The sequence below is a fragment of the Apodemus sylvaticus genome, chromosome 4 (assembly GCF_947179515.1).
Source record: "Apodemus sylvaticus chromosome 4, mApoSyl1.1, whole genome shotgun sequence".
In the NCBI taxonomy this organism is placed as follows: domain Eukaryota; kingdom Metazoa; phylum Chordata; class Mammalia; order Rodentia; family Muridae; genus Apodemus; species Apodemus sylvaticus.
This window is the reverse complement of record NC_067475.1, coordinates 54342010-54366635: the sequence shown is the minus strand read 5'-3', so window position 1 is coordinate 54366635 and position 24626 is coordinate 54342010. Positions and strand designations below refer to the sequence as shown.

At 42.8% G+C, this 24626-nt stretch overlaps 1 protein-coding gene across 1 annotated transcript in view; it reads left to right on the top strand.

Annotated features, from left to right (window-relative positions):
* Positions 1-23336, top strand: part of Slc25a24 (solute carrier family 25 member 24) — a 40118-nt gene extending 16782 nt beyond the window's left edge. Inside the window, exons 3-10 of the mRNA XM_052179413.1 lie at positions 443-530; positions 6412-6523; positions 8544-8702; positions 10203-10349; positions 12086-12193; positions 14854-15021; positions 18847-18997; positions 21242-23336. Coding sequence (XP_052035373.1) covers positions 443-530; positions 6412-6523; positions 8544-8702; positions 10203-10349; positions 12086-12193; positions 14854-15021; positions 18847-18997; positions 21242-21426 — 1118 coding nt within the window. The 3' untranslated portion in view covers positions 21427-23336. The remainder of the gene's footprint in view (positions 1-442; positions 531-6411; positions 6524-8543; positions 8703-10202; positions 10350-12085; positions 12194-14853; positions 15022-18846; positions 18998-21241) is intronic.
* The last annotated feature ends 1290 nt before the right edge of the window (positions 23337-24626 follow it).

Here is a 24626-nt window from a genome sequence, read left to right as displayed (position 1 = left end):
CTATTAGTTTTTTCTCTCTGGTTTTCTGCTGTTACTGTATATTTTTACTGCCAGATTTCTCAGAGAATCCTGTTCTCTTTGGCTCAATTTCTTCATTGCTTGTTCCCTTTTGCCTGGTCACATGACTCCACGCACAGTAAATGGACCTTTACTAAGGAAGATGTGGATATGAGTATTTTTAAATGAGCAGTCCCTTGTTAGAAGATTTAGAGCTCTCTCCTGTGGCCGGGAGCCTTTGGTTTCCTATGTGGAGGAATATTACTGAATACCCACTATGCTTTATGATCACTGAACCAAACAGTGTGTGTAGATGTCTTTAAGGAATTGTGGGAGTTTTGAGTATTAACGCTGCAGTATGTGTCTAAGCAAATCGCTGGCTTACCTAACTTCTCAGCTTCACCTCAGTCATTCAGAAGACCTCATGCTGTTTCTTTGTCTGAAGGGAAAATCGAGCCTTCTGAAGTTGTCCAGTCTCTCCAGATGCTGGGTTTACATATTTCTGAAAAGCAAGCAGAGCTGATTCTTCAAAGGTAAGCCCTCCATCAAACGGACAAAGTACTTTTTAATTTTACCGTACTCTCTTGTGAGAGTACTCACAATGGTGGTTTCTAAGTGCTGCTTAAAATGCCTCCCTCCGTCTCCTCATTGCACCTGCCCGCTATGGTTCCTTCCTTCCCTTCTCCCCTTCTATGTCTATATGAACAGACTATGCACCGTGCAGGGATGGGAAAGGCACGCTCAAGCTGGGCTGTTTGTCAGAAGTCCTTGGAGGCACCAGGACCGCAGGTCTAGAGATAGGGCTAAGGGGTTTACCTCAAACATTTACTTTCTCTATTTTGTGTGTAATGGGTGTTTTATGTGCATGTGTGTCCCTGCTTCACTTCCATGCATGGTGCCTGTGGAACACAGAGGGATGTTAGGTCTCCTGGAACTGGAGTTATAGATGGTTGTGAACCACTAGGTACGTGCTGAGACTCGAACCCAGGCCCCCTGCAAGAGTACTCGGTGCTTTTAATCTCTGAATTATCTCTCCAGCCCCTGGCTATTACTATTTAAATCAATGTGTTTTCTTCCTTATTTTAAATCAAGTACTAGCACATGTTAACCCTCTAAGGTAACGAGGTTCACTACGGCATTTTCTGGAATGTTCCACAGTCACATTCACCTCTTGATCAAACTTTCCCTCCTGATGGCCTCCTTCCCTCAAAAAGTCCCCCTTCTAGTTAATCTTTAAAATTTACCTTGATTCTACATGAGAGAAAACATGTAATATTTGTTTTTCTTATCATGATTATCTCCAATTCCATCCATTTCTCTTCAAATGACATCATTTCTTTCTTCTTTATAGTGGTCAGTTCTCTGATATGTGTATGTGTGTGTGTGTGTGTGTGTATGTATGTGTGTATGTATTTATGTGTGTATATGTGAGTGTGTATGTGTGTCTATGCATGTATGGGAGTGTGTATGTGTATGTATGTATGTGTGTATATGTGTATGTATGTATGTATGTGTGTATGTTTGTATGTGTGTGTATGCATGTATGGGAGTGTGTATGTGTGTGTGTGTATGTGTGTATCTATTTTTCCTTTCATCTGTTGATAAACATCTAGGCTGATTCCATGTCTTGGCTATTGTGATCCATCAGCAATAGACACTGATGAGAAGTACCTCTGAGGTCTGCTTTAGGGTCCTTGGGTACTTTCCCAGGAGTGGAATGGTAGGATGACATGCCAGCTCTAGGGTTAGTTTTTGAGGACTCTCCATGCTGATTTCCATAGTGGCTGCACGATTACATCCTCACCCACAGGGTAAAGCTTTCCTCCCTCCTGCACATTGCAGTGGGGTAAGGTGCTGGGTCAAAATGATTACAATTTACATTTCTTTGATGGCTAAGAATTGTTGAACATTTTTCATGCATTTACTGCCTCCTTAGGAATCTTCTCTTGAGAAGTATCCAACTCATTTGGCCATTAGATTATTTGTGAGTTTTCTGGTGTTTAGTTACATTTTTCTCATTTATTTATTTTGCTGAAGAGGCTGCCTTTTGAGAAGAATCAGGTGTCTGTGGCTGGGTACTTTGCTCTGATCTCTTGATCTAAGTGTCTGTTTTGTGTTGTGTGCTACTGTTGTTGCTGTGGCTTTGTAGTGTAATTTAACATCAGGTTAGGGTGGTACCTCCAGCATTGATCTTCATTGCTCAGAATTGGCTTAGCTATTTGGGGTCTTCTGTGCTTTCATATGAATTTTAAGATTGTTTCTTTATGTTCTGTGAGGAATGCCATTAGAATTTTACTAGGGATTAAACTGAATCCCTAGTAATCTGCAGATTGTTCCTAGTAACATGGTGATTTGAACAATAGTGACCCTGTCAATCCACCAGCAAAGAGGTTCTTTCCCTCCTTCAGTGTCCCGACCCACAGGACAGTCAACAGGGTCCCTGGAACTACCTAAGAGGAAGGCGAGAGACAAGAGACACGGAAACGAACAGCAAGTCTGTATTCTGATCAAGCTTTCAATTTTTATTTTTTACATAAGCCAATTTAAAGGGAAAGGTATAGGTGTAGGGAGGGGAACAATCTCAGGAGGCTGGCATCATTTCTTAGAAACAGTTTCTCAGAATTTCTGGGAAAGGCTAGTTATTGCTGCTGGAATTTTGGCATGATAAAGGGGGTCATGAGGAGGTGAAGTGGAAGGGGTTGCTATAGTAACCTCTCCATGGATGAGCTTCAAAAGGAGGGGGGTTTTGAGATCTACGTAAGAATGGTTCCTGGCATGAAGATCTAAGTGAGAACGACTCCTGGTATCGAGATCTCTTGGCATTGAGATCTAAGTGAGGAGGGCTGCTGGCACTTCAGTGCCTTCCTTCTCTCCTCAGTGTTTTCTGTAGGAAGTTTTTGTTGAGAAGATGTTTCACTTTCTTGGCTAGGTTTGTTTGTAGTATTTGTATCTTTTTTCAGCTATTGGGAATGAAGTTGTTCCTTTCTTACTATGTTTGTTATTGGTATATAGAAAAGCTACTGGATTCTACATGTCATGTTTCTACCTCACTACTTTACAGAAAGGGTCATGAGATCGGAACGTTTTCTGGTAGAATCTTAAGGGTCTTTTAAATATGGGATCATATTATCAGGAAATAATAATAATTTGACTTGTTTCCGTCTTATTTGTATCTCTTTGATTTTCTTGCCTTACTACTCTCACTAAAGCTTCAGACACTGTACTAAATAGTGGGAATACTGAACACCTTAGCCTGTTCTTGATCTTAGAGGTAATTCTTTCATTTTACCCCATTTAATATAAAGTTGTTTATAGGATTGTCATAGGTAGTTTTTGTGATGTTGAGATATATTCCTTGTGCTCCTAGCTTTCCAGACTTTATCATAGAGAGATGTAAAATGTTGTTAAATGTTTTTCCTGCATCTATTGAGACAATCATGTGATTTCTCTCCTTGCCTCTACTATATGCTATATTTACTTTATTGGCTTGTATATGTTGAGCCATTTAAATATTTTATGTGTGTGGATGTTTGACTGGTGTGTGTGTGTGTGTGTGTGTACCATGTGCATGCAGTACCCACAGAGGTGAGAACAGGGTATCTGTCTGCAGTTGCAGACAGTTGCAGACAGTCTAAGCTACCATGTAAGGTCAGGCTGTGTGTCTGTCTTCCAGCTGGGGTGCAGCTGCCACTCAGGGGAGGCAGAACAGAGTCCATGGTAGGGGTTTCAGCCGTGTTTTTCCTGATGAGAAACAGTGGGATCTGGGATGCATACTGAGGTTACCCAGGGTGCCCAGATGCCGCTGGGGATCTCAGGGTGCTGGGAACAGGGGTGTACCAGGCAGGAAGGTGATAGCTGAGCCCAGGACCAGTGGAGAATCTGGTTTGGTTCCTACTGAGTGCGGGGAGGGGCTGGGGCTGGAAGAGAAAAGAATTCTGGAAATAAGTGTGAGGCTCCTCATGACAAAGGCCTCTCCCCACTTGGTCCTTGATGAAGGAGATAGTCTTTGTTTGTCCAAATTACTTTATATGATTGTAGATGTGAAGCCATACACTTTACTCAGGGTTAACCAGGGATTAAACACTTTTTTTTTGGGAAGGAATGCCCAGGAAGGGACGCTCACTGGCTAAATACTTGGTGCCTATCTAGATACCTCATTAGCATGGAGAACTCCAGATTTTTATGCTACAGTGACTGGTTATCATGGTCCTCTCAGTGAAGAGTTGTGGTTATGTGTTCAACATCTCATAGGTTAGCAAGGAGCTAGCTTCATGCCAACTGTTCTCAATTCTGAGATATCCTGGGGTTTAGGCTGACTCAGCCTTACCAGTTCTTCTGTCTGGTGGCATGGTCCACTTGCCCCACAGTGTAGATGTGGGATTGAACCCAGATCCTCTGGAAGAACTCCTGAGCCTCTCTCCAGCCCCTGTCTCCTACATCCTTGGAATGACACTGACCTGATCACAGTGCAGAACCTTTTCAATGTGTTATTGTCTTCAGTTTAAGGGCAAATATTTTATTGAGAATTTTTGTGTCATAATGAAACAGGGTTAGTTCTTTGAAAAAACAAATTTATATAAATATGTATTAGTATTTAGTGATTTCCATTTGGAAATAAAGATTACTGACAAAATAAAAAAGAAAAGAAAAGAAAACAAAAGAAAGATGAAAAAAGAAAAAGGAAAAAGAAAAAGCAAAGATTGACAAACCCTTAGATTGACAGAGATGTGTTTCCCCCTGTCTTGTTTAAGACCCAAATAATTTTCTTTTATTTCCTTTAACAGCATTAGGAATAAAGCAAATTCTAACTTTGAGCTCTACAAAGATCCAACGCCATTATTAGTCAGCTTGTGTGCTGCATAACAAACACCCAGATGGACACACACTTCCCCTTGACACTGGTCAGAGCGGAAACCCAGGCATATTTTGACTGGAAACAGTCAAGTTGTGGGATGATTCTCAGATGAGGTTTGCCAATTAGAGCATGCTCATGAAAGGGAGTTGGGGCTGGCTGCTACATGATTGCACAGAAAAAGACGATAGTGATACAATCAAAGCAGCTAATACTGCAACCCAGAATACATTTTAAACACAAGCAAGCAGGATTCTCAGCAGACGCCGACTGTTGACACCTTTGCACTGGGACAAAGTTGAGCTATAATTTCATATAGAAGCACATCAGAACAGAAAATGGCAGTGAAAACATAATAATAAGTATCTGAAAATTACATTTTTATATGCCATGTGCATGTGTCACTGTCATACAAATTATAGAATAAAATGTGAGGAAACACCAAAACATCTTCCCCAGACACTTTAATTCAATACATAACCAAAATCCTGGAGCATGTCTGGTACGATTTTGCATTGTTTATAGGAAAATCTCATAGAATGGCTTTCTGTCAAGAAGCTTGTTAAAACACCACCACCAACACCACCAACACCACCAATACCACCAAGACCACCACCACCACCAAGACCACCACCACCACCAACCCCAGCATTTGTTACCACTTACACCTGTAAGATCACAGCATGATAAGTTTAGAATTGAAAGTGAGGATTTCTCAAAACTCAAAACATCAGGCATTTAGAATTAGATTTTTCAGAATCACTGCTAATTTTATTTCTTTTTTCTATCTATCTATCTATCTATCTATCTATCTATCTATCTATCTATCTACCTATCTACCTATTTATCTATTTTTTTTTTTGAGACAGGATTTCTTTGTACCCCTGGCTGTCCTGGAACTCACTCTGTAGATCAGGCTGGCCTTGAACTCAGAAATCCACCTGCCTGTGCCTCCTAAGTGCTGGGATTAAAGTTACGTGCCACCATGCTCAGTATGCTAATTTTCTTTCACTGATAAAAGTTGAAGAAGAAAATTGATAATGTATTTTGAATCTATTTCAAAATTATACCCAAATGTTGCAAGCTTAGGGTGTTAAGAAATAATCCTGAACTGGTGAAGAGGGGAAAAGGACCCTGAGTTCATTCATTTGCACCTCTCAATATTCTGTTGTCCAGTCTCTGTGTCTTTCAGCCTAGTGACTTTGAGTTTGACAGAATGCTAAAGGCAATCTGTGATGGGCTCTCTCTGAAATGTTTGGATCCAGTTTTCTCCAAATAGTGACAATGACTGGAAAAGACCATATTTCACAGAATCTATTTCCAGCAATGTATAATTGCAAGTAATGTATTTTTCTTGAAAATGGAATCCAGGGCCTCATGCCTGCTAACCAAACACCCTGTCACTGAACCTCTTAAACCTGCCAAGGGGCTTTTAAAATTCAGTATGAACGTTAAGTTGGAAAGCAGATTTTCATTTTGTCAAGTAAGGTAGGCAATAATGTTGGTCCTGTGCATTTATCATTCATTTATGTTGTTCTTTTATCATCTGTTTAAACTTTCAGCATCGACTCTGATGGGACAATGACCGTGGACTGGAATGAATGGAGGGATTACTTTTTATTTAACCCCGTGACAGACATTGAGGAAATTATCCGTTTCTGGAAACACTCTACTGTAAGTCTGCTTTCTGTATCTGTAGCTCCAAGCCACAGGTACAGTGCTGATGCAGGAAACAGCTCTCGCCTCAAGGGAGACAAAGAGAATTTATTCTGTTTTGAAATGAGGGACCCTGGCCTGGGAGCATAGATTCAGGTTACCCTAAATTCAGTGTTCTAACATGGGATAGTTCCATGCGTTATTTTTTTAAAATAGTAACAGGGCAAGGGAAATCATAACACAGGACACTTTTCAAATACATTGGTAGATACATCAGATACACGGCTTACAGCAAAGCAGGGAAATGTCTACTGTGGACCTCGGATGCCGTGTGATGATGTTCTTAGCCCTCTTGTTGGTGGAATCTAGGGGCCATTCATTTCTTCCATAGTCACAGGGGTATTAGGCCACACACAGAGGTGGGCAATCGATACGTATTAATGGGGATAAATACAGTTAAGATAAGTTGGCCCCAGACCACCACCTTTCCACATCACTGAAGTTCCAATCGGGCTGTTAGTCCTCACAGTCGTTTATCCTTGGTGGAACTCTGGTTCACAGCAGTTACCACCCAAGAGCATCAAAACACCCTGGCAAGTGTGGCCAAGTCTCAAGAGAGTCCCAGGCTGTGTTTGATATCTACAGTTCTGTTTATTCTGTGAGGCACAGATTTATAGAGAATCTTTAAAGCGCCCTCAAGGTGGCATAATGCAGCTTTTCTCAAAACTTGGTGGCAGTCCCATCTTGATGAACAGGCTGTCTGGGTCTCATTGGCATGCACTGCTTCTACCATAAGGAAGTGTGGTAGTTGAGGACACGCTTTGCTGAAATCATCCCTGCGCTCCCAGATTGCTAAAGCTGAGATGGCTTTGGGTCCCTGCACCTCTGCTTATATAGGCTGGCTGCCAGATTTATTGCTGTCATAAGGTACTGTATTACTCACTGAGTGCTAGGGGAATAACTTTGACTCATGTGGTTGGCATTTCCTGCCAGTTTATACTTCACAAAATTAATTTTATTGCGATTGTTTCATTAACTTTCTCTTAAAATATATTGGTATAAATTAGGTTTGTCATGCTGCCTGTTCCTTGAAGCCCTTGGGGACCTTTTGCAGGACCTCCCACCTCTCAACCTGTGGATTTGTCCTGTGTACTTGGAGACAAGTATCTTTGATTCCTATTCAATACTGTCACTAGTATCAATGTCTAAGTTTACACAGAACATCATAAAATCTATTATGACTATAAATTTTACACTGTGAACTTTGTATTATATCTTTGGGGATAGTTGATAACTTTTTGATGTTATAATCATAAATTCACTTTATTGGGAACACATGGAAGAAGAGAGCATTGCTTCAGGTGTAGTTTATTGACTTTCATTTTTGCCCATAAAGTTTATATCAAGGTCAGTTTTGCGTGTGTGGTGCGGGGGTCTGCAGCATGCCAGGGAAGTGCTCTATGAGCTAGTTATACCCACCACAGCATTTAGATAATTAAGTTGCAAAAATAAATATCATAATGACAAAACTGATCTCAAACTCTATGGAAGGTGAGTATAGGGCTACTGATGTACATGCTTTAATTTTTCAATTTACATATTTACGCTTATATACATAGCTCATGGCATGGAGGTGTAGTGGGGCATAACTACTGTGACAGAGTGTCTGAGGGACTGGCCTAGTAGCTTGTCAAAGCTGTCACAAACTGTGGTTTTCTAGCATTGTGAAAAGGGACTGACTAGGATTTATTAAATGTAGTAAACGTTACCTTTTCAATAAAAGTCATCTGACTTGGACACAAGAGAAAGCTGTGACTGTGGCCCTGCCTGGGACATTGTAACTGACAGTTCCCAGTCTTGTGCACTGATTCTGTGTTGTGTTCAGTGTGACTAGACTCTCACCCACGTGGACTCAGCTTGGTTCGCTGTGAGTCCCAAGAAGAACGTTGGTCCTAGCAATAACATCTCTGACACAACAAAGTTCTGGGCTTGTCTGTTAGTGACTGAAGAACTGTGGGATCTCTTTCCATTTCACCAGGGAATTGACATAGGGGATAGTTTAACTATTCCGGATGAATTCACAGAAGATGAGAAAAAATCAGGACAGTGGTGGCGGCAGCTCCTGGCAGGAGGTGTGGCTGGCGCCGTCTCTAGAACGAGCACCGCTCCTTTGGATCGCCTCAAGGTGATGATGCAGGTGAGCCTCAAGCTTTAAGCCCCTTTCATATCTTAGAAAATTTTATTCTACTATTATGCCTCAGGTTAGGCTCATGTCTAAGAATTTGGTGCTGTTCCACTAAACAGTAAATCGTTAGTACTTGTATGTAATGAAATATTAGTCTTTGATATTCCATGACTTTAAATGTTTAATTAAAAAAAAACTTCACTGCTATTATAGGGTTCTCATTAAGTTACTTATATTTTCTTTGATCTTATGACTTGAGAAAGCAGAGGATGTCTCAAGTCTAGAATCTTGGTGACAAGAATGTAATTTCAAAAGTGATTCTAGATGTAAGGTTAGCAGAGAAGACCTGGCTTGGCTACTTACAGGCATTGGGTTGGCCATGAGGAGAGAAGAGAAAAGAAAGGATACCCATTTGTGCACATGACGGAAACCCATTTAATATTCGCGGCAGCCTGCAAAGCAGGTGGTTTGGCTTCATTTTACATATGAGGAAGCTGAGGGTGCAAAATTAAAATTTTCTTTATGGAAAAGAGTAGTAGATGAAGCGTGATAGAGCTTAACAGCCAGAGCCTTGGTTCCTAAACTGCATTTGGCCTCTGAGATCTCATGTTTCCTCCATTCCACAAAGGGCCAGGAGCCTAACAAGGTTGGCTCTAAGGTCTAGCTTGTAAGCACCAGCATATGTCCTAGAAGAAGACAGTGGCTGCCTAAGAGTGTTTTTATTTTATTTCATGTGTATGGACATTTTGCCCAGATGTGTGTATGTGCACCGGATGCATGCAATGCCCTTGGAATCTCTGACACTGGAGGTACAGAGGGTTGTAAGATGCCACGTGTGTGGTGGGAAGCAAACCCGTGTCCTACAGTTCCTTAAAATGTTTTTAAAGCTGTGCTTGTCATATCTACAGGCAGCTCTCTTTTGATTTTTAAACTGTTTGAACAAAATATTTCTGACAGTATTTTAAGCTGACTGTAAAAAAGTGTGTTTATGGATCCGGCACTTTATGAAGAATGGGGGAATTTTGATAGAGGCTGTTTTCTTTAGTAAACCAAGCACACCTTTCCCCTTGTCATATCTTATCGTGATGTTTATTATTTAAAATAAAATGGATCTGTTAGGACTGTAATTTCCACACACCTGAAGGCCTTTCCAAAGTCTCCTTCAGGTTTAATTCTTCACTAGATGGCCTTATGAAAATACAGACTCCGTGGTCTTGGTTTATGACCAGGAAGAAATGAGAATTCAAATCAGCCAAGGATAGAGGAAGCACAGGGGCAGAATCCAGGACAGCGTCAGGTGCAGGACTGCGTTTGTGCATGCCCTGTGCATCCCTGATGCCTCTCTTCCCTGGTGCTGACATGGGACAGCCTATCAGACACTGCAGCCCTGTAGAGACACTCACTAAAGCTTTGGCATCCAGTCTCCCGGGTTTGTATTTGGCTCCGACCTACTTTAGGAATAGCATTAACAGTATGCAGAAGTATCCCATGGTACTTTGCTGTTCCTTTTAGGTTCATGGATCCAAATCAATGAATATATTTGGAGGCTTTCGGCAGATGGTAAAGGAAGGAGGAATCCGTTCCCTTTGGAGAGGAAATGGCACCAATGTCATTAAAATAGCTCCTGAGACAGCTGTGAAGTTCTGGGCTTATGAACAGGTAATTGTTATCATCCATGGAAATGACTAACAAAAGGAGCTAGCTGACTGACTCAGTAAAGATCTGTATGCAGTGCCTTCACTCCTAATACCTCACAAGGAAATTCCCTATGGGAGCCTAGAATCAGATAAACTCGGTGACTCCACACTGCTGAATTCTGGGACTTTGGATGCCATAATACCATTTATAGAGGGAGGCTTTCCTCTACTTCTTTTCTAAGTAGGTGTTCAAAGCAAGGCCTTAGGTGACTCATCTTGAGTTCCTAGTGGGCACAGGGGACTTAATCTAAGGAAACAAAACTGTTCTGATGAATTCCTCTGTGCGAATGGAGTAGTGTTTAATTAAAAAATCTCACAAAGACGAGGGTCTGGTCTCTCCCATCACTCCAGCACCCAGGCTGAGGACAGGACAGTTGAAGTACTGAGTGTTTGCTGAGTGAATGACTGAGACAGCAAACGAGGCATTTGCCTTCCTGTCAGCATCCCAGTTGACTGAGATTAAAACACAGGAGTGGGGTTAGAGGTTGGCTTCTCCTACAGTTACTTGCAGAACCACTGGAGCTCCTATAAACGTATTAGTTTTTGTCTTTTTTTCCCCCATTATTTATCATGGTCCATATGAGCCTTAGAAGTTTAACTCCACACTGTAGTTTCTTATTTGAGTAAGTTTAATGTTATTCTGGAGAGCTTGTGTTGTGTTGTGTTGGAGGAGTACAATTCATTTGAGAGGACCAGGGTTAGTGGTGTCCTTTCCTTGATTTGGAAAAGAGAGAAGCAGGAGCAGCTGGCCTCAGGCTTCCTATGGAGACCATTCTGGGGGAAAGAATTTTTCCTGATGCAAATGCTAGAACATTCAGATTATGACTGATTTTATGAGGAATGCCAGAGCCTAAGATACAGGTTCAAAAATAATGTTTTTCCCTCTGGTATTTCAATATGAGGAAACTCAGTATTTCCCAACGCTCACCCACAGCACACTTTTGCCATGTGTCAGACTTTTATCCTGGCTACTCCAACAGTTCCTCCCTTCCTCTCCCTCCACTCCCCTTTTTAAATGATGCTGGAATCTAAACTTAAGGTGCTCCGTGTACCAGGCAGAAGCTCTTCCATTGAGCTCTATTACCAGTCCCATGGAAATCCAATTTGCAAACCCACTGCTCAGGAGACTCAGTCAGCGTAAGCCCGACTTTTCTACTGGGGCTGAAGGTAGAGGGTACATCTTGAGGCATCTCATCCCACTGTAAGCAAACCGATTCCTAGAATCTGCTTTGTGTTTTGCCACCACAAAACACCACCAAAGGTGTGGCTTAAACAATAGAAATTTCTACCTCACAGGTTCTCAAGCTAAGGAGAGTTAGATCAAGGGGCCAGGCAGGGGAGACCCTCCTCCTGGCTTCTTGCTCTACAGTCATATGGCCTTGGTGCATGATTTGGAAGAGTGTAAGCTGAGTGTACCTTCCGATAAGGATGCTAGCGAGCTCTATCCTGAGGCCTCAGAACCACTTCTAAGCATAATTGTCTCCACAGACTCCATCTCCTAAAACCATAGCAATGGTGGTTAGGGTGTAACATAAGAATTTGGGAGGGGCACAGTTACCCTAAAATAGATATTAATGTGCATCTTCAATTTCTCTCTTCCTCCCTTCTTCCTTCCATCCCCTCCCTCCGTCCCCCTCCTTCTCTCCCTCCCTCCCCCTTCCTTCCTTTCTTCCTCCTTCCTTCCTTTTTTTTTAACAGTACAAAAAGTTGCTTACTGAGGAAGGACAAAAATTAGGGACCTTTGAGAGGTTTATCTCTGGTTCCATGGCTGGAGCCACCGCGCAGACTTTCATTTACCCCATGGAGGTGAGTACCATACGGCCTGACTGCTTGGTGGGGCATGAACCAGCTCGCTGTACTTGTGTACTAAGTTAACCCACACTCAACAGATTAAACAAACCTTCACCATCACACAGTTTGTCAACTGGGAGTCTAAGTTTCCCTGGCTCCAGGCTTTTTTTTTTTTTTTTTTTTGTATTCGATATATTTTTTATTTACATTTCAAATGATTTCCCCTTTTCTAGCTCCCCACTCCCTGAAAGTCCCGTAAGCCCCCTTCTCTTCCCCTGTCCTCCCACCCACCCCTTCCCACTTCCCCGTTCTGGTTTTGCCGAATACTGCTTCACTGAGTCTTTCCAGAACAAGGGGCCACTCCTCCGTTCTTCTTGTATCTCATTTGATGTGTGGATTATGTTTTGGGTATTCCAGTTTTCTAGGTTAATATCCACTTATAAGTGAGTGCATACCATGATTCACCTTTTGAGTCTGGGTTACCTCACTTAGTATGATGTTCTCTAGCTCCATCCATTTGCCTAAGAATTTCATGAATTCATTGTTTCTAATGGCTGAATAGTACTCCATTGTGTAGATATACCACATTTTTTGCATCCACTCTTCTGTTGATGGATACCTGGGTTCTTTCCAGCATCTGGCAATTATAAATAGGGCTGCTATAAACATAGTAGAGCATGTATCCTTATTACATGGTGGGGAATCCTCTGGGTATATGCCCAGGAGTGGTATAGCAGGATCTTCTGGAAGTGAGGTGCCCAGTTTTCGGAGGAACCGCCAGACTGATTTCCAGAGTGGTTGTACCAATTTGCAACCCCACCAGCAGTGGAGGAGTGTTCCTCTTTCTCCACATCCACGCCAACACCTGCTGTCTCCTGAGTTTTTAATCTTAGCCATTTTGACTGGTGTAAGGTAAAGTACCTTACACCAGTCAGAATGGCTCCAGGCTTTTTAGCACCTGCTGTCAGGGTGTCAGTCAGGGCTGCAGTCCTCTGGAGGCTCACCCCTGGGGGGGTCAGCTTTCAGGCTCACTCTTGTGGCTGCTGCCAGGCCTCCCTGACTGCTGTCTGGAAACATCATTCTCTCCTGTGAGCCCTTCTGGATGATCTGTGTATCTTCACAGCAGGGCCGCTCGCTTCCTTTAGAGTCAGCACTGTGAGCGAGAAGAGAGAAAGACTGTGAGGGATGGAGACTTCTGTCTGCTGTCCCGTTCACTGCACCCTGCTGGCTACACAGACTGATCCTGCTACCATGTGGGAGAGGACTGTGCAAGGCAGAACATCTGTCCCCAGAGACAGGGCCCTCAGGGGACATCTCAGAGGCTGGCTGTCACAGTGCTGACACAGAATATTACTCTCATTCCTCTCCCGGGAGCTTTTGTACCACAACCCCAGTAATGGAAGGACAGTAACACTAACTAGACATCATTGCAGTACAGCATGGGCTGGCTAGCAAATCGTGGGCCACCTAGCGACTGTTGGGTACAGCCTCAGCTGTTGTTTATCCTGAAGAAGTCAGGGTGAAAGCAAAGGAAAAGCAAAGAACGTGTAACAGACCTCACATCTTGCAAAGACCGAAATAGTTACTTTGTGGCCTTTACAAAAAGTGTAGGCCAACTCCTGCTTTAGAGCGAAACTAACACTGTAGATGTGGATAATTTTATGGATACAACTAGGGTTTTCCAATAATTGATTAAGACCTAAGCAAAATCTACCATTAACTTGAACCTCTTTGCCATACTCATGCAAATAGATGTGTGTATGTGTGTATATGTATGTGTGTGCATGTGTGTATATGTGTGTGCATGTGTGTGCATGTGTGCATGTGTGTATATGTGTGTGCATGTGTATGTGTGTGGGCATTTATGCATGTGTGTATAGGTGTGTGCATGTGTATGTGTGTGGGTATGTGTGCATGTGTGTATATGTGTGTACATGTGTATATGTGTGTGCATGTGTATATGTGTGTATGCATATGTGTGTGCACATGTGTGTATATGTGTGTGCATGTACAAGCTTGTGTGGGTACACATGCATGTGCATGTGCCTGTGGAGGCCAGAGGTCAACCCAGGTGTCATTCACCAGGAGACACTGTGTACCTTGTTTTTGAAACTGGGTCTCTCACTGGCCTAAGCTCAGTGTTACAGTCTTGGTTGATTGGCCCAGAGATGCACCTGTCTCACCTCCCCAGGAATCTCATCCATTCCCATGCCTGGCTTCTTATGTGGATTTTTCAAATCAAACTCAAGTCCTCATGTTCATGTTGTAAGCGCTTTGTAGACTGAGCTACCCCTGAGTCTCTAGAGATTACTCCACACACCCTTCAACTAAACTTCCCACCTCCCCATCTCTGTCCCATGCTTCAAGCTGAAGTCACTGGTGTTGTCCCCAATGCCACCATTCACTTTTCTTGCCAACTAATTTTACTATGACAAAAATGATTATCTGGTCCACATTTATTTTTTATTTTTCGGCAAAGCCCTCCTTCAGACTATGAAATGTTTGGCCTTCCTGGCTCTTATTTTAGCCTTTCAGTGGAAGTAACAGGGAGAAAATATCAGCAGACTGGACGTCCTCTTGAGAGATAGAATCTGCTAGTGCTTTATAAAATCAATATTTTTTAATTGTTCAGTGTTAAGTGAGAATGATATTGTGTTGCATTCTTTGGTATCTAGGTTTTGAAAACCCGGCTAGCTGTAGCCAAAACTGGACAATACTCTGGAATATACGGTTGTGCCAAGAAGATTTTGAAACACGAAGGCTTTGGGGCTTTTTACAAAGGCTACGTTCCTAATTTACTAGGCATCATTCCCTACGCAGGCATTGATCTCGCCGTGTACGAGGTGAGTGGGGGCAGGTGTGCGTCAGTGTGCAGGCTCGGTGGATAGCTGGCCTGGCCACCTTGGACTCTGTGTCAAGGCTGGGAGAGTGGAGGAGAACCGTTGGGGGCTGGGCTGTCTGTCCGCAGGTTCATCCTTTGATCTTCCCAGCACCCTGATGGGGGAAACGGAATGCACTGATTTGTATTAGATTTCCTTGCTTACTTACTTTTGTTCACCAAAAAAATATGAACCTGAATTCAGCTTGGAAGCTGGTGTGAGGGATGGGGGCGGTGGACAGGAAAAACGAGCAGAAATGTATTAGAATCACTAAAGCTTGCACTGCTAAAGCAAAGTGAGTGATGCGGTTGCAAGGCTGTGCTCCTTGTCATCTAAGAGTCTCCAGGGCTGGGGGCAGGGCATGGGGAATGCAGCTCTGCCTGTAGAGTCCAGCACATGCTTGGAGATTTGAGTTCAGACAACTCAGAACATGAGCCACGGATTGCTCCTGCCCCTCAGGTCAACAAACTGGGTCACCTCTGCCACACGGGTCACTTAATAAACAAAAGAGCCTGACAGACACTTACTGAACACATACTCTATTCAAACTATTACATTAGATACTGGATTGAAAGAAGGGCTCAGCGCCTGTTTTAGTCAGTGTTTCTATTCCTGTACAAACATCATGACCAAGAAGCAAGTTGGGGAGGAAAGGGTTTATTCTGCTTACACTTCCTCACAGTTGTTCATCACTAAAGGAAGTCAGGACTGGAACTCAGCAGGTCAGGAGCAGGAGCTGATGCAGAGACCATGGAGGGATGTTTCTTACTGGCTTGCTTCCCCTGGCTTGCTCAGCCTGCTCTCTTATAGAACCCAAGAATACCAGCCCAGGGATGGCACCACTCACAAGGGACCCTCCTCCCTTGATCACTACTTGAGAAAATGCCCCACAGCTGGATCTCATGGAGGCATTTCCTCACCTGAAGTTCCTTTCTCTGTGATAACTCCAGCCTGTGTCAAGTTGACACACAAAACTAGCCAGAACAGGGCCTTTAAGAACCCCAGGTTCTACTCTAGAAATCAGTCTGGCGGTTCCTCAGAAAACTTGGCATGTCACTTCCGAAAGATCCTGCTATACCATTCCTGGGCATATACCCAGAGAATTCCCCAGCATGAAATAAGGATACATGCTCTACTATGTTCATAGCAGCCCTATTTATAATAGCCAGAAGCTGGAAACAACCCAGGTATCCCTCAACAGAAGAATGGATGCAAAAAATGTGGTATATATACACAATGGAGTACTATTCAGCCATTAGAAACAATGAATTCATGAAATTCTTAGGCAAATGGATGGAGCTGGAGAACATCATACTAAGTGAGGTAACCCAGACTCAAAAGATCAGTTATGGTATGCACTCACTAATAAGTGGATACTTACCTAGAAAACTGGAATACCCAAAACATAATCCACACATCAAATGAGGTACAAGAAGAACGGAGGAGTGGCCCCTGGTTCTGGAAAGACTCAGTGTAGCAGTATAGGGCAGAACCAGAACAGGGAAGTGGGAAGGGGTGGGTGGGAAAACAGGGGGAGGCAAGGGGGCTTATGTGACTTTTGGGGAGTGGGGGGGCAGAAAAGGGGAAATCATTTGAAATGTAAATAAAAAATATATCGAATAAAAAAAAAGAACCCCAGGTTCTGGTGGGGAGCTGGGCAAGCCCACAGATAAAGCCCAGCCTTGTTAGTCATGCCAGACATGAGCCAGCACACACAGCAGGAGAGGGCTGAGCCCCAACTCTGGAGGGAAGAGGTGTAATGAAAGCAACTCAGGAGACTTAGTTTATTATATATTTATTATTATCCTCAGTTTTACCTTTCTCATAGATCTCTTCCTTCTCTACCCACTCAGCTTTGGGTCCTCATTTTTATAAAATAATAATTTCATTTTATTTTGGACAGCTTTATTGAGATACAACACCCAGGCCCTAAGTTTCACCCACTTAAAATATACAATTTAAAGACTTTTGGACTATCACATTGTTAACTTTTGAAACTATGAGAAGACAGAACCAAAAACTCCCCTTTTAAACCATGAAATTCAGTAATGTTAATAATTATTTGCTCTAGTGTGCAGTCTTCACTACAATAAATTCCCAAACCGTTTTTTTTTTTAAATCAGCCAAACTATCATGCAGTAACCGTCTACCTCACCTTCCACTCGACCCCAGAACCTCTAATTTATGCCCAGTCTCTATGAACGTGTGTACGATGGTGTTTCATTAGTGGAGTTAGACATATTATGAGTCTGACTTCTCTCAGACATAATGTCTTCAACGTTCATTCATGCCTCGTACTCTATTCTTCTTACTGGTTCAATAATAATCCATCGTACAATGTGTGCAATCACGTGCCACATCATAATGTTTGGGCCAACGAGAGGCCTCTTATATATGATGAGGTTGCTGCAGATTATAATGGAGCTGAAAACTACGTGTTGCTTGGTGATGTTTTAGGTGTTTCAACATCAGTAGCTCAAGGTGTGGTCCACGTGACTGGGATGGTGTTGGTGTAGAGAAACCGACTGTGGAGCCTGTTGAGGAAGGTCATGTGCACGATAGTCTGCAGCAGTGATAAACGACGGGTGCTGATCCCTTAGTCTCTGTATGGAACTTTCCATATAGAATTTATTTTAAAAAGCAGGAGCAGAAACAGCATTCCCAAACGCCTCCTGCTAAGCCAGCATCGCTCCAATATAAAAATCTCGATATTGCAACTATGTCAAGTCAACTACAACTATATATCAATCCCACTCCTTCACACCTCTGGATACTCATGTCCTGTTTGGGTGACGATCAGTATGTCTTTTTAGAGTGTGTCCCCTAACATGGGTTTACAATGCGTTGTCATCCTTTTATTTTTGAAAATTATACTAGATTTCAAAGCTATTTACATGCCAACATTACACGATTACAAGGCTGTCCTTTTCTATTTATTCACTTCCATTGTAGACTTTCTGTGCTTTCTGCTGCTGTCTAGTGCCATTTTGTTGCAGACTGAAGAATGCCTTTTGTCCTCTCTTGCACGTCTTGTGGTAGCACATTCTCTCAGCTTTTATTTGTCTGTGGAGCTCTTAATTTATTCTTTATATTCAAAAGACAATTTTGTCTATATACTTGCCAGGGTCCTTTTGTTGTTTAAACTTAGCACTTTGAATATCACACCCTGACTCCTCCCAACCCATGAGGTTTTCATTGAGAAACACAATGCTATCAAACAAACAAACAAATAAAAAAACTTAAAATATTTAAGCTAAAGTATATATATATATATAAAAATATATATAATTGTTCTGATAAGATGCCAGAACTTATAAGAAAGTCTTTATTTGGGGCTTACATTTTCAGAGTGTGAGTCTGTGGCCATCATGACAGGGGCATGGCAGCAGCCAGGCAGGCAGGCATGGCGCTGGGACAGTAGCTGAGAGTTCACATCCTTTATCCACAAGTAAGAGTCAGAGAGAGCTAGCTGAGTGTGGGTTGGTTTTTAAGCCTCAAAGACCACTGCAGTGACATTCTTCCTCCAAGACAATTCCAACTGGGGGCCAACTCTTCAAACCTATGAGCCTATGGGCCATTCTCATTAAAACCACTACAATTATATATATATATATATATATATATATATATATATATATATATATATATATATGCATTATTATATATATATGCATTAGCATAATTTTATGCTCAAATAGTTTACTTGTAAGGAGTTGACTGACTACATGAAACAGCCCGGAGATGTTCACCTGTCTCCATTGTTGACTGTCCTTTTTGTTTGCGGGGCAGCTTTTGAAGACTTATTGGCTGGACAACTTTGCAAAAGACTCTGTCAACCCTGGCGTGGTGGTGCTGCTGGGCTGTGGAGCCCTATCCAGCACCTGCGGGCAGCTGGCCAGCTACCCCCTGGCTTTGGTGAGGACTCGCATGCAGGCACAAGGTGAGTTTGGTGTAGAAGTAATTCATGTTTTAAGAGCATAAGGCTTAACAAGTGCTTGGGTCTTAGCACGGCCCCCCTCCCCCACGGCCACCTCCCCTCCCCCACCTTCGTGTTGTCTTCCATGAATAGGGATTATTGGCAGTATGTGTAAAGAATTTGGCATTTGCTAAACTCTGGAGGTGAGTGGTAGCCTGACTGCTTGTCAGTGCTGCTCAGACCCCAGGCTTGTTACAGTCCTCCCCTCTGTGACATTCTCTCCGCTGCTGCCTCCCAGGCTGCACTACCCCTTCCCTCCTGACTCTTCCTGACTCCTGTCTTCCTGCTGTTTCTGGACGCCTGCCCTGTGGAAACATGAACTCTTTGTCTTTCTTTTCTGTTCTTCTTTTTCCCCCGGTCGTATTCATCCACTGTGCCTTCTCTTAGGAAAACCCACCAAATACAGCTGTCCCTCCTTCAAGCAAGCTGTTGTCAGTCAGTCAGTGACACTCTTCCTCCATGCTGTCGGGTGGATGCTGGGGTTAGAGAAGTCAGGTGTGAAGCGGTCTCTGTGGAGTGGAAAGGACATGGGTGCGACCAGAACATGGCCCCTTAAAAGTCCTCATGGTGTCAGTTCCAGCCTAACCCGTCTGAAGCCTCGGACTGCAGTGCAGGAGTTTAGCTGGGCACAGGCCTGCCGTGGAGGCTTTGAGGAGCTGAGAGGCAATCATGGCTGCAGAGTTAGCCAGGGTGACCACTGTTAGAGCTTGATACTGATATCATCCAGTTTTGGCAAAAGACTAACAGGCAAGAACAGTTAAGGAATGGCCACAAGGTTATGCATTTGAGCTGGAGTCAAGCCGGAGTTCAGACCCACTCAGGTACTTACGCTGGTGCAGTGAGCCTGCCCCTCCCATCGGCTACAGTCCCGGCCTAGCACAGCTGCCAAGGTCTGCCATTTTTCAAGGCCCAAACATTTTGTGTTTCTTTAGACATTTTTTGTTACTCTTCAGAGTTTTCAGAATCAATCCCATAGTTCTCGGTGGGAGTTTCGAAGTCTTCAGCGATCATATCATGCTTCAGTTTTAGCCCCACCCCTGCTCTCTGGCCTCCACTGCGCTGCTGTGTGTCTTTTCCAGACGTCTCTCTGTTCACCCAGGTTGGGCAAGGACAGACCAGAGAGACAGGTTCACCCTACGTCTAGCGTAGTGCATCGCTGAGTTTGGTGGGGTTCTTACTGGAGCTTGGGTGATAGCTCCTTACAGAAGCTATCAGCTCAAAGACAGCCGCATCACTAGCAGCCCCTCGCCCCCACCCCTCACCCAGCACAAGCGACCTCCCACAGAGGCTGAATCACTGGAGCTCCCTGCATAGTCTGCAGGAGACACGATGGAGCTTCCTGCCCACAGTAGTTATAACTACTCGCGGAACCCAGGGAGCGAGCGGCCTTGTGAATCATGTAGTTTCGGAAGCTGTCCGAGCTTGGCAAGTTTTGTTGACTTCCTTAGTCTTAGGGGCTTCTCTAGTCCATGGAAATGGATATATTGGCATCTCCAGCTCCTCCATACTCTGTGGGTGATAATCACATCCAGCAATTACCATGTCGCCTCCTCCATGCCTGTTCCTGCCTTTATCTTTTGTTGTACCAACAGTTCAAGGCTGCCTCCTCCTCTCCCCGACACTTCTGTTTTTCTCCTCCTATCTTCACTCCTTTTGAAGTAATTATAAGGCCCAGGTCTCTACACTCTCTCTAAACACCTCCAAATCTCCTCTTTCCCCATTATCCAGAATTTAACCATTTTAGTCAATGCTTGCGGATGGGGTGGGGTGGGGCGGGATAGGGCGGGGCGGGGTGGGGTGGGGTGTAGTGGTGGTGTGGGGTGGTGGTGATGGTGTTGGACTTCAGTGTCACCAACCACAGGTTCTTGGTTTTGCTAACTAAGGATTCAGGGGAAGGTCCTTGTCTTTCCAAGTTTCTAGTTCCTCGTGGATGTATTTATCCTGGAGGACTGGCATGGGGAGAAATTAACCTAGTATCTAGCATATTCCTCATTCATAATGAGCTGCTGCGCCTGTCATTGTAACTCACTGGTGGGTGCTGCCCAGAGTTGGTTTTGGAACTGGTTTTTATTGGTTCATCGTGTTCTAGACCCCATTGTGAATCCCCAGCTGACTGCCATCACACTGACTTGCGGCACGCTTAAATATTGGATTAGCCTGCCTCTCCCCTTTTTATTTATCTCATTTGTCTGCTTATCTGTTTGTCAGCCATGGTAGAAGGAGCCCCGCAGCTGAGCATGGTTGGCCTTTTTCAGCGAATAGTCTCCAAAGAAGGCGTGTCAGGACTTTACAGGGGTATCACCCCAAATTTCATGAAAGTGCTCCCTGCCGTGGGCATCAGCTACGTGGTGTATGAAAATATGAAGCAGACGCTGGGAGTAGCTCAGAAGTGATGAGCACAAGCCTTTGCTTTTCCGTGATGACCGAGACAGTACTCTCCAGTGACTTCCGGGATTGCCGCAAGTCTGTCACAAAAGAAGCTGTTTCCTGCCAAATGGAATAGTGTGGCCATGGTCAAGTCAAGCCTCTGAGTTCAGTTTTATACCTTCAGTAATGTTCAGAATCATAGCTTCAGTCAGCGAAGAAACCACAAGATTGGCCTTTACTTTTGCTGATAGAGATCTCTGCCCTGTATCCTAAATCTGAAAATGTACTGGCTTGAGCTGAAATCATTTGTGTGGTAGGATTATAAATCACTAACCTTTGTTCAGATTGGTTCAAGCTCATGTCAATTTGTTTTTAGCCAATTTAAAAAAAACCAAAATGATCAGAAAGCTTTGGGAATTAAATTTATATATCTATTATATTCCTTATAGATGTAAAATTCCCTGACAGTCATTAGTAGAGAAATCACTATATTTAAAGTCTATCTTGCACAGTTTATCTCCTCATCTGTAAGAAGAATAGGAATGGATTATAGAAGCCACACTCAGTGGACAGGGGCCACGAGGTAATGTTTGTTTCAGTAGACATCCTTCTTTTTACTTGTCCTGCTGCTTGGCCCCCAGTTTTAGACCTTGATTAATGTTGTTGTTACATTATTGACAGGGGACAGGTCATTTGGGAGATCCTATTTTTTCGGTCATTGCATTGAAAAGCACCAATGAACAAAACTGTGACTTGTAGCATTTCTCAGAGAGCATCCTGGTTTTGTTCATTTTTTTTTTTTTTTACTTGTTTAATCAAATTCTCTCAATCAGGAGGTTTGCTTGGGGCCTTCATAACATCTGGAGCTGCTCTTCTCCTGACTTGAGTGCTGATTTCAGGTGAACCTGTGACACAGGTTCAAAGTGACACAAAGCTAAGGCACCAGCACATTTCAATAGTAGTATATATTCATCTTACCTGTTTTAATGAAAGGCTCAATCTGTATACATACACATCTACATATTCATTTGCCCCAAGATCCAGGAAGATGACAGAAAATTTGTAGTATCAATAACATTTCAAATTTTTTAAACTAAAGCTGATTTTGTAGTCAATTATCTTTTATGATTTGTTTTAAAACTTAGAAAAATGTTATATTTTCTATAAGAAGATGTTTGATAGTCTTAGCCTGGCAATATTGGCACATGCCAATATTAGCACTCAGGAGGCAGAGGTGGGCATATCTCTGAGTTTGAGGCCAGCCTGGTCTATAGAGTTCCAGGGCACCAGGGCTACACAGAGAAACCCTGTGTCCAAAACAAAGACAAAAACAAACAAACAAACAAACAAACAAAAGATAGTTTTAACATTTTAAGATTTAGTCCATGTATTCACGTGGTTTCTGGTAATTTCTTTTATAGTTGCCTTCTGAAAAGTCTAGTAGAGATCTTTGCCTTTAACCTACCTACCTCTTTTATTTTTTTGAACCAAAGAGAAAGATGGCCTTGTGTTGATGAAATTTATTCTAAAACAGTTTGATTTATATTACCGATGCCAGCTATTGTCTTGGTATTTTTGTACTATATAAGGGAAGAAGGGGATGCTTATCTTCAGGGTTATTGTACTTTGGAGTAATATGTAGAGTGAAAATATTAAGGTATATGATTCACTACTTTTTTATGAGTAACAATTATGGAAATGCATAATTCTGTTAATGTCTTTGAAATTTTAAGTTGATAAAAACTATGAAAATATCCATACTTCATTATGAAATTAAATTGTCCCCCAGTGAACATGTGTAAGGTATGACTGATTTATCTGTACATCTTGTATCTTTTGGGGGGAAAAAACCCTCGTATTGAACACAGTTTATTCTGATATCGCTACATAGACACAGCTCATTTGTATTAAAGATATTTGTCTGTTTTTAAAATGACTTGTTTTCTAATTGTCCTAGTCACTTCTCTGTTGCTGTGACAAAACACTCAATAAAAGCGACTTAGGGAGGAAAGGGCTATTTCACCTTATGGGATGCAGTCCGTCCCATCACTGAGAGAAGTCAGAGCAGGAAGAAGCAGGAACCATCTGAGCTGTTTCCATTTACAACTGACAGTGAAGACAACTGCCCACAAACACGCCCACAGGCCAGTCTGAGCTGGGCAATACCTCAGTTGAGACTCCCATCTTAGGTAACTCTTTGCTTTGGCAGTCGACAGACAGAACTAACTAGGACACTCATTTTTTTTTTTATAAAAAAAATTATAAATAATACTTTTTTTGGTGTCATGCATTTATAACACAGACAGGGGGTTGAAACAATACTTTTCAATCTGACTCCAGAGAGTCTTGGTCAAGTAGGTATAATGCTTTTGGGCACAAGGCACTGTTTCACATGGTACTTAACCAATGTCTGTATTTAAGAGCAAGGATTATAGCCCAAGGGGTTTCCAGGGCCAAGAAAATTACAAGGTTGCAACATTAGCATGGCACATCTTGCTTGGTAGGGAGGAATGTTTTTACCTTGAAACTGTGGGAAACAGAACACCGGTAAGTTTACTTGTAAGTAACTGAGAAAAGTTTTCTGATGCAAATTATAGAATCTGATTCATAAAAACGAAACAAGAGAGTGGAGATGAATGGACACAGGTCTTACTAATATTGGGAAGAACAAAGTGGCAGAGGCAGTGGCCACACGAAGAAGGGGCACGAAGGAGGCCAGGCCAGTGCAGATGGCTGGTGGATAGTGAGTGCCCAGAGGGGTTAGTTAGTCATGGAGGACGGGAAGACTTCAGGAAGGCTGTTAGCTATGCAGTTCTCATTTTGTACTTCCTAGTTCTACAGTAGCAACAGTTCTTTGGAGATGTTCCTTAAGAAGATCCACGTGTCTTTACACTGGGGTTTTGTCATGGGAAATGGTGGGTGAAGGCTTGTTTCTTCGTGTTTCTGTTGTAGGCAGAATAGGTCCTTCCTCTTTGGGCCCCCTCTCAGCCAACTCCCTGGGTGTTCTCTCCATCTCTAGGAAAAAGGTAAAATTTTAAAGAGAATTAAGTTAGAGACATTAAAATCTACACTTCCTTCTATGAATCAAGAGATGTCCACTTGTAGAGTTTCATGGGGCTATAGCTGTCTCGCCGATTGCTTTGGATGTAACCTCAGTTGGTTTTTCTTCTCACAAAGTTTGCAATGTTGCCAACAAGTTTTTCATTCACTTATTCTAAGTTTGACC